The sequence below is a fragment of the Malaclemys terrapin genome, chromosome 9 (assembly GCF_027887155.1).
Source record: "Malaclemys terrapin pileata isolate rMalTer1 chromosome 9, rMalTer1.hap1, whole genome shotgun sequence".
In the NCBI taxonomy this organism is placed as follows: domain Eukaryota; kingdom Metazoa; phylum Chordata; order Testudines; family Emydidae; genus Malaclemys; species Malaclemys terrapin.
Genome location: NC_071513.1, coordinates 99,354,780 through 99,373,509, shown reverse-complemented (window position 1 = coordinate 99,373,509; position 18,730 = coordinate 99,354,780). Strand labels below are relative to the sequence as shown.

The 18,730-nt window shown below is 61.4% G+C and overlaps 1 protein-coding gene and 1 pseudogene across 2 annotated transcripts; both read left to right on the top strand.

Annotated features, from left to right (window-relative positions):
- Window positions 1-3,148: 3,148 nt before the first annotated feature.
- On the top strand, window positions 3,149-18,715 carry CHRNG (cholinergic receptor nicotinic gamma subunit). Of its 2 annotated transcripts, none has more exons than XM_054038821.1 (12): window positions 3,149-3,265; window positions 5,838-5,977; window positions 7,002-7,046; window positions 7,520-7,629; window positions 8,242-8,397; window positions 9,649-9,746; window positions 12,933-13,136; window positions 13,667-13,781; window positions 14,543-14,657; window positions 15,499-15,706; window positions 16,468-16,601; window positions 18,041-18,715. In XM_054038821.1, the coding sequence occupies exons 1-12, from the start codon at window positions 3,223-3,225 to the stop codon at window positions 18,203-18,205; spliced, it is 1,533 nt and encodes a 510-aa protein (XP_053894796.1). In that variant the 5' UTR covers window positions 3,149-3,222; the 3' UTR covers window positions 18,206-18,715. The 2 variants fall into 2 exon arrangements, with proteins under 2 accessions (XP_053894796.1, XP_053894798.1); XM_054038823.1 differs by having other exon boundaries at window positions 3,229-3,265; window positions 5,722-5,977.
- LOC128842697 (uncharacterized) lies at window positions 3,272-5,713 on the top strand (annotated as a pseudogene).
- Window positions 18,716-18,730: the final 15 nt, after the last annotated feature.

Below are 18,730 nucleotides of genomic sequence, written 5' to 3'. Positions count from 1 at the left end.
CTCCATGGCGGGCAGGGGAGCGAGGCCAGTGGGTCAGGTGTGAAGCGGGAGGGGGGGGGCGGGGAGAGGGAAGGGGGCAGTGCGCGGCAGGGAGGCTGGGAGGGGGCAGGCCCTAGGTGAAGGGGGGACGAGTGCACAGCAGGAGTAAGGCTGGCAAGGGTCAGGCAGCGGCTGGGGAAGGGGGACCCGTGCAGGGGGAGGGAGCCAGGCCCTACGTGAACGGGGCGGGCACAGTGTGGGGGAGGGAGGCTGGGGGGTGAGGCAGCAGCAGGTGAAGGGGGGGCAGGCCGGCCAGGGTGGGGGGTGTCAGATGGGAAATGCTGGGAATCTCGTGTCTCGGGACAGCTGATGCTGCTCATGTCGCCCATACCAAGGACTCAGGCAAGCCTGGTATGTGACCCCCAGACAGGCTGGTCACAGGACAGCTGGGGCTGGGGGCTCATCCCTGAGATGCCAGCCCAGCCCTGAAGAGGAGTCTCCCCCTAGCCCTGTTCCCGGCTGACATGGTCCCGTACTGCGGGGGGCGTGAGGAGGCCTCGCCCCAGCCCAATACACAGGTGCTGGCTAGAACATCCGTTGCAACCTCGCACCTGGTGCAAGCTGCATCTCAGCCTTGGTGCAGCCCAGAGCTAGTTAACCCCGCAGCTGCTGGATCCAACACTGGGCAAAAGCTCCACGCGGTGTCGAGTGCCCCGAGCGGTGGGAAACTGGGATCGGACCCCACGTCACCTGCAGGGCCAGATCCATTTCTCCAGCCGGCGCTGCAGCAACTGAGCTGCCAAGGCAGAGCCAGCTGCCGGGCCGAAGCCTTCCCTGGCCTGGGCTACGCCAACCTTCTCTGTGGGCGGCGGGAGGGCAAGGGCAGCGTTTGGCCCGTGGGGGATGGGGAGCCCACCGTGACACGAGCAGCTTGGACGCTGAGCGGACCCACCCTGGGGGGCCACTCAGCAGAGTCAGCGGCCCTTAAAGACACTCGTGAAACCAGCGCCCCCCGCTGCACACTGCCCAGGCAGTGGGAGCGCCAGGGGCATTACCCAGGCCCACACTCTGCCAGTGGGTCATCGGTGTCAGAAACCTGTTTGGCTAGCATGCCCCCAGTGGGAGGGGCGGGGTAGGGGAGTGAGGCCGTGGCGTGATTTCCCCATGGCAGCTGGTTCCATGCCCCAGATGCCGGGTGTGAGGAAGGTGGGCATTCTGGTAATAGCTTTATGAGTCAGATGTGTGCCTCAGTTTCCCTATGCGCTTGGTACCATCACACACGGAATGGGAACGAGGGCTGGCAGAACGTCACGGGGCCCCTTGGCGGCGCTGTCGAGAGCTGAACAGAGCCAGCATGTGCGAGTGGCGGATCCAGAGCCCCGGTGACTGAACATTAACGACCGGGGCAGTCGAGAGCAGACGGCTTCCTCCAGCACCGCGGGGAGGCCAAGCGAGGAGGCCAAGGAAGGTTGTTGCTGGGACCACGCATAGACAGGAGCAGCGAGAGGGAAGATGGCCCCTCAAGGATCAGGGCCTGGGGAAGCCATCGCTCGTAGCGCTCTGGACTTTCCCTTGCTAACCGAAGGACTTTCTCTCAGCTTCCTCGTGTTGGAAGGGCTGCCCTGCGTCCCTGCGTGGCTCCTCTCTCGGTGAGGAACAGGGATCGCGGGAGCCCAAAGGGTCAGAGTCATTGAGGCCTTGGGGAGCCGTGTGGCCCGCAGATCGGGGGGGAGCTGGCATGCGGAGACCAGGGCCTAGCTGAGTCCCTATCAATCCATGACACCATGCGCGTGTGAGACCCCCACCCCAGTGAAAAGGGGGGCAGAGGTGCCACACCCGGACAGGGAGGGGACCTCAGTCAGGGACAAAGCCATGCAGAGACTGGGTAAGGTCGGTAGCACCCGAGCTGTGGGCTAAGGGGGTCATGTATCCCCACAGGGCAACACTGCCTTCCTCTGGCAGCTTCACGTGGGGGATCTCAAAGCATTTGACAGGCATTAAAGATGGGGAGGAGGGAAAGCTCATCCTCTGTTCAGAGCTGGAGAAACTCAGGCCCTGGGAGGGGGAGTGATTCGCCCAAGCTCCCGCAACAACTCCATGGCAGAGGTGGGAAGAAAACCCAGGTCTCTGGCGTCCCGGTCCCCAGCGCTAACCACCAAACCAGAAGCTCTGGGCTGGCAGGCTCCCAGGGGACTGCCTGGACTCTCTGGTCCTGATGGGGCAGCATCAACCTCCCATGGCGTCTTTCCCACCTCAGACATAACCCGGCCCTGTGGAACCGTGGCTGGGGGGAGCCGTCCCCAAGCCGTGGCCTGGGGCCTGATCCTGTGTGGGGCCCAGCTCCAGGCTAGGGAGTGTCCTGGATTCACTGGGTCTGGGCTATGCCCCGGCACATACAGGCCCCTGGGAGATCCCCTTTAGCACCCAAGGGGCTTCTCTTTTCCACGTGGCCTCCACACCTCTGGACTTGGGCCTTCAGGCTCCAGCAGCGTCTGTTCCCCGCTGTGAGCTTTGACCATCGGGTCCGACTGAGGTGGAGGCCGGTTCCGAGGCTCTTTACCCCTACAGGGAGCAGCGCGTCAGGGAATATTTGCAGCGACACTGGGCAGCCCTTCTGAGTCAGCTGGCATCTGGTCTCCGGCAGTCGGCAGCTCAGCGTGGGAAAGGCAAGCGGGACACAGAGGTCCTGCTGGGCTCCGGCAGGCCCTGCTTCTCTGCGTCCCTCTCTTCCCAGCCCAGACACTGAGAACAGTGTGTTCACACCGGGCCGCTCTGGCTCTGGCTCCAGCCACGCGGTGTTCACGTGCCCAGGCGACGCTGGCCTTAATGTCCTGGCTCCCTTTGTCTCTTCTGCCTCCTCCGGTCTGTTCAGCCCAGGTTAAGGAATCTGGCCACCAACCAGGCAGCTACAGGAGTCAAACGCCGCAGCAGGGCACAGCAGGGAAACTGAGGCACGCACGTGGCTCATACAGATATTGCCAACTCAGCATGGGGCAGGGGCGGTCCGCGTGTCCCCCGGGAGGTGGCTGCCCGGGTGAGTCGCTTCCTCCCCCATTGTTGTTTCAGAGGCATTTGGCCATCCGCTGGAGAACAGCTGACAATGCTGGCCGGACAGCTGGACTGCAGGCACGGCGCGCTCGGGGAGAGGAGGGGTGCAGGGGGGCCAACCACGGCCCAAAATAAACCTCCAGAGCTTGCCGAGCACACAGCCGCCGCCGTGCCGGGAGGGAAGCTGCCACCACCATGCGCTGCCTGGCTCTGCTCGCGACCCTCGGCTCCCTCACAGGTAAGCCGTGCCCGGCCTGCGGACGGGGCGAAGGGCAGCCGGGTATGGTGCTGGGGAGGTGGCTGTGAGCACGGATGGCTCTGTTCTGGACTCAGCAGCAGGGAATCAGGGCAGCTCAGGAGACCACCCCCACCCCTCTCCATCCCAGGGCTGGGGCGGGGAGCAGCCTCCTCTCTTGCTATGATCACTCTCCATCTCTTCCTTCAGGGCTTGGGGCGCAGCAGCAGCCCCCTTGTCCTGCTGGCTGGCGCAGGGCAATGTGCCATTCTGCACAGCCCCCGGCAGGCTGGCCTAGTCACTATGTGTGCGTACAGCACCTAGCGCAGCGGGGCCCCGCTCCTGACTGGGGCTCCCAATATCAGTATCTCTGCCTGGAGAGCAGCCCCTTTCACGCCCTGGCTGCCACGGGCTCTGCTGTGAGCATCAGCAGCCCTCACCCCAGCCCCTGCAGCGCCAGCTCCCTGTACCCCACTCCCAGCCCTCAACGGCTGTGCGGGGTCCTGCACCGTAACATGCCCGCCAGAACCCTGCTCACTGCCCTGGGATGTCACGCTGCTACTGACTCCCACCGCTCCACCTGCACGGGGCACCCACCCTCGTCCATTTCACGCTGCCAGCCGTGGGGCACCGACCCTCGTCCATTTCAATCTGCCAGTCAATCGTGGGGCACCCACCCTCATCCGTTTCCCGCTGCTGGTCGTGGGGCACCCACCCTCGTCTATTTCACGCGGCTGGTCGTGGGGCACCCACCCTTGTCCGTTTCCCGCTGCCGGTCCTGGGGCACCCACCCTCGTCCGTTTCATACCTGGGACAAAGGGGGGACTGAACTGGGCTCCTTCCGCTTTGAGAGCGCGAACGACGGAGGCCACAAAACAATTCTTGGCAGGCACTATTGCTACAGTGGGGCCAGCTGCTGCCTATGCCTGTTAGCAGGGGCTTCGAGCCCAGAGAAGCCAGAGACACGGGCACACGCGTGTGCGGGGCACACGCAGACCCCCACCCGTGAGTGTGGGACACACCCATCTGCACACAGTGCTGCTGGCCAGTTGCCAGCGCTAACCCCCAACACGCTCTCCGAGTCCCGTCGCTTTCCAGGAAGCAGCAGCAGCAGTTTTGCTAATGAAGGTAATTCGTTAGCACGTTGTGCTTCTCCCCAGAGGCATTTCATTCAGACGCGCTTGGCCGGTCTGGCCATTAATAATTTAATAATGCAGGGGATTTGTAAAGCCCCTGCTAATGAGCTAACCATCTGGGCAGCCGAGGGGGACTGATCCCAGGCCAGCGCTGACAGGGTGCAGGACCCCATTGTTAGACCACGGTTAAGCTGGGTTCAACACACGTTGCCTGGTGAGTTCAAGCCACGTTTTCTCCTTCTGGGGGCCCAGAGTCGGGGCCGGCTCATAAAGATTGGAGAGGGGGACACCTGCGGCCCACACCCCGGAGAGAAATGGGATACTGCTATTCCTCACGGCATCCTCAGGCTTCTAGCCCCCGAGCCCTGGGCAGCCCCCTCTGGCAGGGCCGCCGAGAGCGGGTCGGGCCCTGGTGAAAAAATTTTTTCGGGCCCCCCAGCAAGGGTGGACTGGCTAAACAGGGCTGATGGGGGGGGGGGAGAAGCCGGGTCCCAGGCCCCCTTCCGGAATTTTTTTGGGTACCCCAGCAAGGGCGGACCAGCTAAACAGGGTCGACAAGACGTGGAGGGGGAAGCCAGGGAAGCCGGGCCCCCTTCCAGACCACCAGGCCCTGGTAATTTGTACCAGCTTTCCCCCTCCCCCCCATCGGCCCTGCCTGCAGGGCATTGGCAGGGTCTGATCCCAGGCCCTTTGGCTCTGAAGCATAGATTCATAGATTCTAGGACTGGAAGGGACCTCGAGAGGTCATCGAGTCCAGTCCCCTGCCCTCATGGCAGGACCAAATACTGTCTAGACCATCCCGGGTAGACATTTATCTAACCTACTCTTAAATATCTCTAGTGATGGAGATGCCACAACCTCCCTAGGCAGTTTAGTCCAGTGTTTAACCAGCCTGACCCCCGATAGAGCTCTGCCTCTCGTGTTCAAGAAGTCACTCCATTACTATGCAGCAAGAGTAGGCTTTTATCCTCTGCGTGGCCAACCCTCCAGCAGTCCCATCGCCCGCTCCAGCTGCTTGTTACACTTTTGCCTGGGGTCAGTTCAAACCCCGTGCAGGTGAGTGGAGGCTGGAAGTGGTTCCCATTTAGCAGCGGTGTGGTGCCCCCGTCCCGTGGGAATCCCATTTGACGGGTCCTGGCGCACAGCACAAAGCCAGGCAGCCCCGTGGGCACTGACAATGCAGCTGCCCACTTTGGGTCTCACTGGAGAGGCCCCAGACACCGAGCGCCCTCTCAAAGGAGCGAGGCTGGGGTAGGCTGGTGGAGCGGCCTAGGGGAAGCTTGCCTTGCTGCTGCCCATGCTGGACCCACCCTGTGCCCTCAGGTCGCCAGGGCAGGCACCTGGCACCATCCGGATGGGCGCTTGGCCTTGGCACGGCCGCCGGGTGGGGGTGGCATAGGGCCTGCTTCCCTCAGGGCCTGGCTGTGCCCTGCTTTCAGCCGTGCTGTGCCGGAACCAGGAGGAGAAGCTGCTCAATGCCCTGATGACCAACTACAACCGCAACCTGCGCCCGGCCCAGGGGGAGGGCGACATCATTAACGTCACGCTGAAGCTGACCCTCACCAATCTCATCTCCCTGGTAAGCAGAGCCCCGCCCCTCGTTCCTTGCCAGTCCCCTCCAGCCGGCTACCAAGCGACACTGGGGCGGGGGCGGGGGGGGGCGCGGTGCATCGCCAGGCAGGAGAGGGTTAAAAGGCAGGTGGCTTCACCCCTGCCGCTGAGCTGGGCCCTTTCCTGCCTTTCTCCTTGAGCAGCTCAGACTGCTCCCAGCCCCTGCCCCCAAACTGGGAGGGGGCTGCTTCTCCTAGGGGTGGGGGGGGGCAGAGATGGCTGCTCCCCCGTTAGGCCTGGCATGGGGGACAGAGACCTGAGTGCACTGCCCAGGACAGGGAATAACAGAGGCAAGAGGCACTGATGCCAGGAACATCCCTGCCGCCTCTCCTCCCAAAAGCACCCAGCCCTGACCAGGGACAGCCAGTCCGGTCTGGGTATCCCTCACACTACCTCTGCCATCACAATGGGGAGTCCGTGCCAGGGCAGATGCCCATGGGACTGGCTGCAGGACACTCTGTCCGAACCGCCCTTGGTAACGGTCCCTGAGGAGAATCACTATGCCAGGGGTGGGGGGGAAGGAAGAGGGAGATTGCGGAGGTGGGCATGGGGTGGTGATGGAGCTGGGGGGTGCCGGATGGGGGCACTGGGTAGTGACGGGGCTGGGGGGATGCGGAGGAGGGCACGGGGCAGTGAATGCATTAGACACAAGGTTTCCTAGCAGCAACACAGTTGCAGTGAGGGCAAGGCCTGGCCATGCCTCAGTGGCTCTGTGGCTGCTGCTGGCTTCCCCTGCGGGGGCTGGGATCGTGGGACGCTGCCCTGCTCAGGGCGCCCCTGGGACACCCCAACACGCTGCTGCACCCTAGGAGGTAATTCCTCAGGGCTCCATGCACCGGAGCCCCACGAGAAGGGCGTTGCCTGAGCACCTAGCAGCTGGCATGCACCGTGCAGCCCCACTGGAGCTGCCGCAGGGCCGCCCAGCCATGGCGGGAGAGGGCAGGGCGGCGTGGCAGCAATCCCACAATCCCTCTCTCCTTTCTGGGTTCCAGAACGAGCGGGAAGAGACCCTCACCACCAACATCTGGATTGAGATGGTAAGGTGCCCAGGGGTGCCACCAGCCACAGACTGGGCAGCAGGCAGAGATCAGCTAATGCCCCCCACCTCCCGCTAAGCTCCAGCAGCCCTCCAACACCCCAGCGCACCGATGCACCCGCAGCCCAAGGGCTAGGGCAGGTCGCAGCCCCCTCCTGGCCTGAAGGCAGCTGTGGCTGGGGCCAAAGACTCACAATCTGGAGCCGGGAGAGAGAGGATTGTTCTGGGCTTGTTCCATAGCCAGGCCCCACTTTGGCACTGAGATCAGCGGCATGGCCAGAGGGTTCACTCCCAGCCACGGCTCCCAGAACAAGTCACAGAGAAACCCTAGCAGGTCCCAGCCCGTGGCCAGAGCATGCCGGTTCCTTGCAGACCACGCCCCAGGGTCCTGGGGGGTCACGGGGTGGCCAGAGATGTTAATTCTATGACAAGTGACTGACTCTGCTTTTCTCGGCCCCTTCCCCTCCATTCCAGAAATGGTGCGATTATCGGCTGCAGTGGGATCCTGACGAATACGACAACATCCAGATACTGAGGGTGCCCTCCACCGAGGTGTGGCTGCCGGACATCGTCCTGGAGAACAAGTGAGCAGCTGCAGGGCCCAGGGCAGGGGGGCAGTGGGAAGCTGGTGCGGACTCCAGCAGTAGAAACTGACCTTGTCCAGACCTCCCTCTGCCAGGGCACTCCATTCCCTGCAGGGGCCGGGTTTGTGGCTACCCACCCAGAGACGTCACAGTCAGCAGCTAACTCTCACGCATCCAGGACTGCAGACAGAACCCCACATGCTCTGCTCCACCAGCACAGGGCCCTACCAGGTGGGCTAAAGGGAAGGTCTCTACTAGAGGCAGCAGTAGTAGGCTTTTATCTCCTGTGAGTTGCAGCCAATAGGCAGTGGCGTGATCCCAGCTATGAGCCATTCCAATTCCATCCAGCAGAGGGCAGTGGTGATGTGCACTTCCCTGCCAATCACGTACTGTCCCACAGCTGGTAGGGTGCTCTCGGGGGTTTGGAGCCCATAGTCGGGTACGGGCTGGATGTTCGGGGGCATTTGGGGATCGCCTCTGCCTTGCTGGGGGCTTCTCTGTGGCCCTGGGACAGTTCCAGCCCCATGGGCAGTGGCCAGCCCACAGCATGAGCTCCGGGCAGGGCGGGAGGGAGCGCCCGGCTGGCCTGACCTGCCCCTCTCCTGCCCGCAGCATCGACGGGGTGTTTGAGATCACCTTGTACTGCAACACGCTGCTGGAATCCAATGGCTGCCTCCTGTGGATGCCCCCCGCCATCTACCGCACCTCCTGCGCCATCTTTGTCACCTACTTCCCCTTCGACTGGCAGAACTGCTCCATGGTGTTCCAGTGAGTGCGGCGGCTCGGGAAGGGGCTGGGCTGCCCCCCAGATGGGAGGGCAGGGGGCAGAGCCCGGGGCACGCACGCAGCTTTCCTGCTGGGCAGGTGGCTCTCATGCCCCCTCTCAGGCGGCAGCTTGCCCAGATCACCAGCTAAGGACCCATGAGATCACGCACAGCTGTGACCCTCTGCACCTCCCTCCGCCTTAGCCAGAGGCTGGTTGCGCTCAGCTCCGTGGCAGCCGTCAGGCCGGTTACCATGGCATGAGCCCTGTAGGTCACTGAGCTAGCAACGAAGGCACGCAAACCGAAGAAACCCAGGGCCCTGTTCTAGCCCATTGCCCTGAGCCCAAGAGGGCCCTGTGTGTGCTTTATCAGACGTCTCCATCCCCTCCCATGACAGACCGAGCTAGCCCAGGGAGAGTGAAATGTCTGTGATCAACTCTTCCTCCCGCTCCCCACAAATTCTCCCATTGTATGGGCCCCGATCCAATGGACACAGGTGGGTGTTGTTGTTGGTGGGGGTGCAGGATCGGGCCCCTGGCGGCTCGTCCAACTGTTCCTTTCCGATCAGTCCGTGGCCACAACGTGTGACTGGATCGAATTTCTGCAGCGGTTACTAAATTCTGAGTGCATCCAAGTTAGTGACACAGGGTCCCTTCCCCCAGCATCGGCCAGTGCCGATCGATAGCAGGAAGGGAGCTCATCCCGCGTGTCGCTGAAAGGCCTTGGACGATAAAAGCCAGCTCCCGTTTATCAAGATGGGACCTGGCCCCAGTGGTGTGCCTGATGCCCCATACTGCAGAGACAGACGGAGTCCCTGGCCCGGAAACCTAACACCCCACATCCTGCCCCTGAAGTCAGACTTGGGGAGGCCCCGCACCAGGCGAGCGACCAGCCGGGTGGGTTGGATTGCAGGATTGGGGCCTACATGAAAACTCTTCCCCCGTGTGTGCCCCCACGCCTGTCGGCTGGCTGGATCCAGGCAAGGCCACAGTGGTGCTACGTGGGATGGGTCTGAGTCAGAGCTGGGCTTGACCCCAAGCTGGGGAGGTGCCGGAGCCGTAGGACGTAGCAGCCCAGACGCTGCCTCGTTTCAAAGGAAGGGAAAGCCAATTCCCTGGCCCTGCGGAAGTCTGGCTGTGGTGCCGATCCCAGGATCCCGCTTAGGGTTGGATCTCGGCATTTCGGTTTGTCTGAGCGTGTCCTTTAGACAGCCAGGCTCAGCCACACACGGCCTCCCCCCACCCCTGCCACACAGGTCCCAGACCTACAGCGCCAATGAAATTAACCTGCTGCTAACGGAGGAAGATGGGCAGACCATTGAGTGGATCGTCATCGACCCCGAAGCTTTCACAGGTAACGACCTGCTTCCTCCATCTCTCCCCCAGGGGTCTTCCCTGGCCCAGTGGGGCAAGCCTACCAGTTGTGTCTCTAGAAATCTTCCAGCTGTTGGCAACAGGAGGAAATTCCAATGCCAGAAGGGTGGTGCCAGCACTAGTCAGGAGGAGACAGTGGCTGGCAGGGTGGCTCAGCATGGCCCGGACACGTAGCAAAGCGCAGCAGGATCCCAGCCACCCAACCGGTCCCTCCAGCCCATCCAGTGTGGGATGGAGGCATCTGTAAAGAAACTGACGTTGAACTGACTGATAGGCGGGACTGGGAGCATGGCCTGGTATTAACGTTTCCTGACCCTTCCCATTATGAGAGCTCATTGCCAGTTGCTTAAAATCTTCGCCAAACTTTAACCATTCGGCTGAAAGTCTCCACACCGGGCGTCTGCCTCAGGCTGAATTGTTTGGGAAAATAATCAGCTGAAGCGGTTCAGCTGGGTCCAAGACCGAGGAAAAATATCTTGTTTTGCCCATATTAAAAAATTCTGGGGACCTTTCCCTTGAACAGCTGTGGTGCCCCCACGCTTTGGGGCAGGGATTCGGAACAGGGCACGGGGCGGGGGGTTGGGGGGGAGGTGTTTGTGGCAGGGATGTACCTTTTGCCATCCTGGTGAAAATGCACCCAAACCTGGCTACGGTATAAGCCTCTGAAAAATCGCAGTTGGCACCTGCTCAGTAGAGACTAGCAGCTAAAATCTCCAATGAGTCTGTGCTCACTGAGCATGCTCTGTCCCCTCCCAGTGCCCGGGTCATCCCCACTGAGCGTGCTGCACTGTGGGGCGACACCGGAATTTGCTTCCGGCTGGGATGGGGCTGGGCACGGGCGCTTAGAGCAGGGAGCCCATCCCGCTGCGAATGCCCCGGCAGCGTGGAGGGGGAAACCGTTGGATTCAAATGCTGAGGGAGCAAAAGTCGGACGGGGGGAGGTGGGGGCAGGGGAAGGAGCAACCTGGGGGAAACAGGCTAGTGAGATGGGGACAAGTGGGGAGAAATTGGGACTGGCTGGGCAAGGAGACTGGGGCTGGGGGCAAGGGGAGGCTGGGACTGGTTGGGCAAGGAGACGAGGCCTGGGTGTGGGGAGGAGAGACGGGGTGCGCTGGGGGAGATTGGGACTCAGATGATGAGCTTGGAAGGGGGAGGAGGTCTGGCTGAGCAAGGAGGCTGGGCTGAGGGATGGGGAGGAGTCAGGACTGGGCCAAGCCCAGGTGGGAGGGGAAGGGCTGAAGTCTGGGGAGACCAGACAGAAGAGTCCACTGGAGCACACTTCCCTCCAGAGCCCAGAACGAAGCCCCCGATCCCCGAATCTCACTCCTCTACTGCCTCTGAAAGCTCCTGGCAGAGGCCTGTCCACCTGGAAGACGCTCTCCATTATTCTCTTAGCTCAAGGGCCAGTGGTGGCGGCTGGGGACATCCGCGACCCTGTGGATTTCCTGTTTGCTTTTTCAATGCCCTAGGAAACGCCCCCCCAAACCCTCTGTTAAAAGAACACGGCCGAGGTTACGCCAGCAAGCGCCCAAAGCTTAGGAAAGGCCACAACGAAGGGCTCCTGGGCAACCTGAATTCAGCCTTCTCGCGGGTCTGCCTGGCAACGGCTGTTAATTCCCTGGGCACGTCCTGTTTCCACAGGGCCCCGGCCTCATTCCGTGCCCGGGATGGACCTGCCCTGGGGCTGCCCCAGGGGTGGGGACTGACGGAGGCTGTTGTCTGCCGGCCCCCTTGGTACAGACGTTGGCAGGTGTGCCATGAACGAGGCAGGGAGGGCGCACAGGGAGCTCTCATGCTGTCACTTCTGAGCGCGGGACGTTGCCGCTTGAATCCGGTTCGGGTAACGCAGGTCAGGAAAGTTGTTCAGGGTGTGGGCATCACCATCACCCAAATCCCAGAGAGCAGAGGTGCACTGGGGCCCTGAGCACTGTCCTAGGTCCTTCCCTATTGGCTGGAGCAGGTTTCCGGTTCAGGTTTTGTAGCCAGGCTTTGGAGCAGGAGTTGCTGTCCCGTGCATGCCCAGCAGGTATCCCCCGCACAGCGGGTTCTTAGCAGCTGCCACCATGACACAGGTACGTAAGTCAATAGTCACACTCCGAGAGAGCTTTTCTAACCGGGACCGGGAGCGGATTGACGCGGGGAATGGAGCTGTCACGGGCAGACAGGGATGTTTTCCATCACCTTTTAATTGCATCTTGGAGGAACAAAATGCTTTTTGGGCGGCGAGATTTATTCTTTCATTACCGGGCCGAGCCAGATATCTAGATTGGTAAAAAAATGAAATCTATCGCTCCTGCAGCCGACAGGAAACCAACAAGCCTGAATAAGGCATCACGCGCCGCTTCCCCCGCTGGCCGGGAGTCAGGTGGGAGAGCGACTGAGTCTCCATCCAACCCCCCTGCACCGACGAGGCTCCAGGGGGCAGGCGACGCTTAGCCCCCGAGCAGGATCGGGCCCCTGGGAGCCAGCCCCTGCAAAGCAGGGTGCATTAAGCTGGTGACTGTGTATGTCCTGCCATGACAGAGAACATAGCAGGGCTCCCGGGCACTGTTGTAAATCTTCTCCCAGCCCCTGTCCCTGTATCTTTAGCTGTCCCCCGGTGGGAAGCCCCCAGCAAAGGGTTTCTCTCCCCCCGTCTCTAGGGGGCATTGTCTCGGGCTCCCTCTGTCCCCCTAGAGACGTGGCGGCAGCGGGGACAGGGTGAATGGGCTCCCCGTTGCTGTCAATAGTTGCTCAGCTGGGCCTGTCATTCACGCCGTCGGGCCTGGGCGGCATGCAGAGAGGCGGCAAACAGGAACGGACTCGCAGCCCAGACCTCGGCCCGCCCACCCCTGCTGTTTCCAAAGACGCCCACAACCGCCTGGGGAGAATGGGCAGGTTGGTGATGTTCCGCCCGCACCCAGGGCCCCGTCCCAGCGAGCGGGATTCCCCTTCCCATCTATCCTCCTGCCCCTGAAGGCCCCAGATAAAAGCAACGCCCCCCCACGCAGCTCTAATATGGGCAAGAGGCAGTTCCGGGCATCCGCCAGCAGGGGTCGCTGGACGAGCTCCTGTTCCCCCGGGGGGGCTCATGCTGCTCCTAAGGGGAGTCGGGGCCCAAAGTGGGCTCCCCGGGAGGCTGGGCCTGGGTGGTTTCCATAGCCACGTGGTGTCGTCTTCCCCGCAGAGAACGGGGAGTGGGCGATCAAGCACCGGCCAGCCAAGAAGATCGTGAACGCCGAGCGCTTCACCCCGGACGACTTGGGTTACCAGCAGGTCGTCTTCTACCTGATCATCCAGAGGAAACCGCTCTTCTACGTCATTAACATCATAGTGCCCTGCGTGCTCATCTCCTCCGTGGCCGTGGTGGTGTATTTCCTGCCGGCCAAAGGTAGAGCCCGGGCCTGCTCGAGTTCGGTGCCACCCACCACCGCCATGGCTCGAGCCTCTGGCATTGGCACGGGGACAATCCACGCCTCCCGGAGTGGGAAGGGGGCAGCAGCAGCTGAAGGGGACAGACCCAGTCCGATGCCCACGCGAGTGTGACAGGCCACTGGGGGGTCACCCTCACGGCCCGGTTATCTGAACCAAAATGGGCTGAAACGTGAAGAAGATTGGCTCCTCTCCCCCGCCCCTGCCCAGTTATGTCCCATTTCTGGCCCCTCGGCACCGCCCGGCCCCCATTCCTGAGCGTTGGCCAGCTCCCCCTGAGTCTCTGGGAGTGCATGGCTCGCTCGCACATATCGGGCTGGAACGGCAGAAAATTCTTTCCCACACCTGGCTCCCAGCCCTCTGCTCTAACCACTCTCCTGGCGGGCTCCGGTGTGTGGGAGAAGAGCAAAGCCCTTCCCAGAGGGCTCCGGCGCTTGGGGGGTCTCGGTGCAGACACGGGCTAATCTCTTGCTTTCTGCATCCCAACAGCGGGCGGCCAGAAGTGCACAGTCTCCATAAACGTCCTCCTGGCCCAGACAGTCTTCCTCTTCCTGATCGCACAGAAGGTGCCCGAGACCTCCGACGCCATGCCGCTCATTGGCAAGTAAGTGATGCTCCCTGGGGCCCCAGGCGAGCTCCCAAACCCGCTGGGCTCCTCACCCCCGCCCCAATCCCAGCTGAGACTATTGGAGTCCCTGCTCCAAGGGACACAACGGGAATGGGCAGGGCCAGAGAATGAGAACCATCGTAGGTGGGGATAGGGGACTGGTAACTCAAACCTTGGATGTGTGGCCATGCCGCTCATTGTTCCCCTGCCCTGCAACGCAAGAACAAGGGCATGAATTAACAGAACTTCCTAGTGGCCCACAGGACATGCCTTGCTGCACAGCCTAGGGTTCATCTGCGGAACTCACCGCTGCAGGAGGGTGCAGAGGCAAACGGCATGGCCAGACTCGAGAGTGTGCTCCGGGGGCTAGGATGGAGCTAGAAGCACCATCCTTCACAGTTTGAACAGAAAGTGAGCCCGCAGCTGGGAGTTCGGCAGGAGATCCCCCCATGCAGCAGTCCTGCACAGCCAGGGGCATTTTCAGAGGAGATGTCTGCTGCTAGGTGGATTAGATGGACCATTGGGAAGTTGTGGTCTGGGCTCCCTTTGTCTCCTATGTACATACGCGCTGTGGAGCGAGAGATCCAGGTGGTTCCTGTTCCCAGATCCCAGCCAGCCCTCGGCTTTGCCCTATGCCTGCTGCTAGGGCACCGCACCAAGAGCTGGCAGATGCCACGTGGCCTGTGACGGGGCTAGTGAAGTGGGGCTGGGGGCAGCAGGCCTGGTGACCAGCAACGGAGGCCCCTTCTCTCCTCCAGGTACCTGACCTTTCTCCTGGTGGTGACGGTGGTGATCGTGGCGAACGCCGTCATCGTGCTGAACGTCTCGCTGAGGACACCCAACACGCACGCCATGTCGCAGAAAGTGCGGCAGGTAGATCGGGTGGGGTCAGCGCGCGCTCCCACACGGGCTGGGCAGAGACCCGCTTAACGCACGCGTGATCGGCCTCCTGCTCCTCCCAGAGCCGACTCCCCCTGCGCCAGCTCCGGGGAGTAGGCACTGCCCGTGCTGCGGGGCTGGGGTAACTGCCTGCTCCCTCCCGTGCCCGTCGCTGCCTCAGGAAAATGCAGCTCCCGCTGACTTTGGCAGAGTGGGGGGAAGGTCAGAGAGCAAAGGCAAGTGCACTGAGCCATCAAGTCATTTCCCAGGGTCGAGAGCCCCAGAGAATGGCCAGACGGCCGGACCCATGGCATGTGGGGCACGCTCCTTCTGACCCAGGTGTCTCGTTACCCTGGCAGCACCACAGCCGCGGGCTCACCGCCCAGATCCGACCATGTCTCCACACCGCTTTGCACAGCCCCAAAAGAGGGCACAGGGGGCAGGGCCGGAATCGGGTCCCCAACTGCCAAGGAACCGCTGGGCATTAGCACCCCTCTGGCAGCTCCCACTCGGCAGAGATGGGGAGATGGAGCCCAAACTGCTTCCGCTCCCGCCGGCATCGGGCAGGAGAAACTGCGCTGCGCCCGATGGAACAGCCCCGGGGCCAGACTCAGGCTCCATGAGCCCCCCAGCAGACAGGACCCCCCCTGTGCCAAGCACCAGCTGATGGCACCAGCTCGCCCGGTCCCCCCAAGCGTGATGGTGCCGGCTCCCCATGGCCCCCTCCCACCGAGCGTGACGGCGCCGGCTCCCCCACCCTGCCCCGAGCGTGACGGCACCGGCTCCCCCGGCCTGCCCTGAGCGTGACATTACCGGCTCCTCGCTCCGTCCCCAGATCTGCCTGCGGCGGCTGCCCCACTTCCTAGGGATGCACATGCGCCGCAGCGACATGGCCCCCCGCCCGCTGCTGGCACGGCGCCGCAGCTCCCTGGGGCTGATGGTGAAGGCTGACGAGTACATGCTGTGGAAGGCCCGGACCGAGCTGATCTTTGAGAAGCAGAAGGAGAGGGCCGGGCTGATGAAGGCTGTCCTGGAAAAGATCGGTGAGTGACAGCTCCACGGGGCTGGGGAGAACCTCATGGTGGGGCAGCCTGACGCCCCCACCCCACAGACTGTGACCCCCTGGGCCTTGCACCGGCAGCAAATCCACCCCCTAAGAGCAGCCCCCCAAGGCTGGAATGAGGTGTGAGGGAGGTGCTGACAGGGGAACGGTACCGGGGTGAGGGTGTCACCATGGACACCAAATGCCAGGAGCCAGACTGTGGAGGAGAGGAGCGTTAATAGCCCCCATTGCTCCGGCATCTGGTCCTGATGCAAACCCATCCCTGTGCCCGCCAGCGGGCGGCGAGCGGGGCGAGGCAAGCAGCACCAGCCCACCCCCGCATAGGCCGTCCCGTCTGGGAGAATCATCGACGCCAACAAAATTCAGGCGTCAGCTCTTCCCTCCCGCGAGGTGTGCGACCGGGCACCCGACTCACGTGACGGTGCTTCGGCTCCCTGATTGGATGCCCAGCCGCGCTGAAAAACAGGAGAACCACCAGCAACGCCAGCCGGCCATGGCATCCCTGCTGCTAAACCGTGTGAAATGCTCCAGAGCAGCCACGAATGCACCAGGCTTCGGTGCACGAAGCTAGTCGTGAATTCACTGTGCGCCGTTCGACCTGCTCTGCAGAGCTGGGGCCTGGCCGGCCGGTGCTTTGCAAAGGGCCAGGTGCCTTTGAGATGCTGGAGGGTAATAGAGACGGTTGGTGGAGGCTTTCTGGTGCCTGGTGCTATCCCCTCTCCTCCTCTTCCTCGTCTCTAGGGAGAGGCCTGGAAAACGGGTGCACCCAGGATCTCTGTCACAGCTTGGTGCAGGCTGGTCCCGAGATCCGGGCCTGCGTGGACGCCTGCAACCACATTGCCAAGACGCTGCGGGAGCAGAACGACTTCGACAATGTGAGTGCTGCCGCTGCAGAGCGTTAACCGAGAGGGGGTGTAACGAGGCTGGTTCTGGCAGGACCCGACTGAGAGAGTCAATTCAGGACAAATTGCTTAGAGCAGGGCAGTGACAGCCCAAGGCTGGGGTTCCTTTGCACACCAAGGCAAACCAAACCAGCCAACCAGAGAAGACTTCGGTTTTACCCCACTGGCTAACCACAAGTCATACAAGCAATTCCCTGATACTCTCCAGTTTCCCAGTATCACCACCAGTGCCACTCATTCTGGGGACGAAAACCAATACCCCAGTAAAAGAAAAAAGGTTCTCTCGATCCCAAAGGACCAAGCCCCAGATCCAGGTCAATATAGAAATTAGATCTTACCTACAAATCACGTTGTTGCCAATTCTTTAGAATCTAAAATCTAAAGGTTTATTCATGAAAGGAAAAATATATAGATGAGAGCTAGAAGTGGTTAAATGGAATCACTTACATACAGTAATGGCAAAGTTCTTGGTTCAGGCTTGTAGCAGTGATGGAATAAACTGCAGGTTCAAATCAAGTCTCTGAAGTACATCCACAGCTGGGATGGGTCATTCAGTCTTTTGTTCAGAGCTTCAGTTTGTAGCAAGGTTCCTCCAGAGGTCACAAGCAGGATTGAAGACAAAATGGAGGAGTTTTTAGGGCCTTTTATATCCTCTGCCCTGTGGAAGATCACAGCAGCAAGATGGAGCCTGGAGTCACATGGGCAAGTCACATGTCCATGCATGACTCAGTTCTTTACAGGTAGCAGCCATTGCTCACATGCTAACTTGAATGTCCCCAGGAAGACTTCTTATGTGGATTGGAGTCTCCCAAGTCCTATTGTCAGTTAAGTGTTTCTTGACTGGGCACTTAACTTGCAAATTCCTTTCTCAAGAAGCTGACCAAATGCTTCACCGGGCTACTTAGAATCAAAACACATTGAGATACAAGTACATAGCCAATATTTATAACTTCAGCTACAAAAATGATACACACACACAGATAGCATAATCATAATTAGCAAATCATAATCTTTCCATAGACACCTCATATGACAACCTTTATCCAATATTTGGTGCCACTGCAGGACCTTGGTTGCAAAAATGATGGATACGGTCCCAGTTTGTGTCAATAACGTCACAGGGGGCTCAGGTCAGAGGGGGACCCAGGGCAGTGGGGACAGAGGGGCCCAATTTGCAGGGACTCGCGTATGGAGAAGCAGGTCAGAGACCAAGCTGGAAAGGGAAATGGGGTTGGGGCGGGAGGAGAGAAGGGGCCGTGTTTAGCCACAGGGGAAGCGAGCGCAGTTTTGATTGAGTTCAGTGGTGGCTGCGCGTGGTCCGAAGCCCAAAGGCCCCAGGGGACATAGGCCCAGCGACAGCGGGAGCCCGCCGCAGGTTTGGCCGTGAGCATGTGTCTCTTTCTCCCCCGCAGGAGAACGAGGAGTGGATCCTGGTGGGGAGAGTCATCGACCGCGTCTGCTTCTTGGTCATGGCCTCGCTCTTCATCCTGGGGACGGTCAGCATCTTCCTGATGGCCCATTTCAACCAGGCGCCAGCAGCGCCCTTTCCCGGGGACCCCAAGCGCTACCTGCCATAGCAACCCGCTTGGGGTGGGTGAGCCCAGGACGTCTGCACAAGAGCCTCCCCCCATGGGCTCCATGCCCGAAGGCACCGTGTCCCAGGCGGGGCTCACAGAGCTGCTGCAGGGCGGAGCCTGCGGCTGGATCCTTCAGCCGGGGCTGCTTGTGGAAGCCGCAGACGGAAATGACCCGGACCACGGGGAGAGATGGCAGCCAAACCAGAGAGTCCGGAGCCCTCCGTGCCTGCGCTGTGCCCAGCTGCGCCTCTTGCTTGCCTCGTTTACATGTAAGGGGCAAGTGAGCTGAAGGGCGCTGGCTGAATCTGGGCCCCCCCAAACACTGCAGCTGGCAGCTCTGGCACCCCAAGGGACAAGGAGCCTGTCTGCCCCCTGGGGAGCTACGTGGCGACGGCCCAGCGAGGGGAGTGGGGCAGGCTCGCATGGGTTTGGCGGGAGATCTCGGGCAGCCGCGTGTGTTTCATGTGAGCCAGGCGTCGGAGTAAACACCACCGCATTTTCAAACGGCTGCTGGACTTCTTTGCT

What these genes read in the sequence shown, in the direction of transcription:
- CHRNG (XM_054038821.1), top strand. Translation starts at nt 3,223, where the DNA reads ATGCGCTGCCTGGCTCTGCTCGCGACCCTCGGCTCCCTCACAG. An exon ending in TCACCAATCTCATCTCCCTG is followed by an intron (nt 5,978 to 7,001) that starts GTAAGCAGAGCC and finishes TCTGGGTTCCAG; the next exon opens with AACGAGCGGGAAGAGACCCT. An exon ending in GGCTGTCCTGGAAAAGATCG is followed by an intron (nt 15,707 to 16,467) that starts GTGAGTGACAGC and finishes CCTCGTCTCTAG; the next exon opens with GGAGAGGCCTGGAAAACGGG.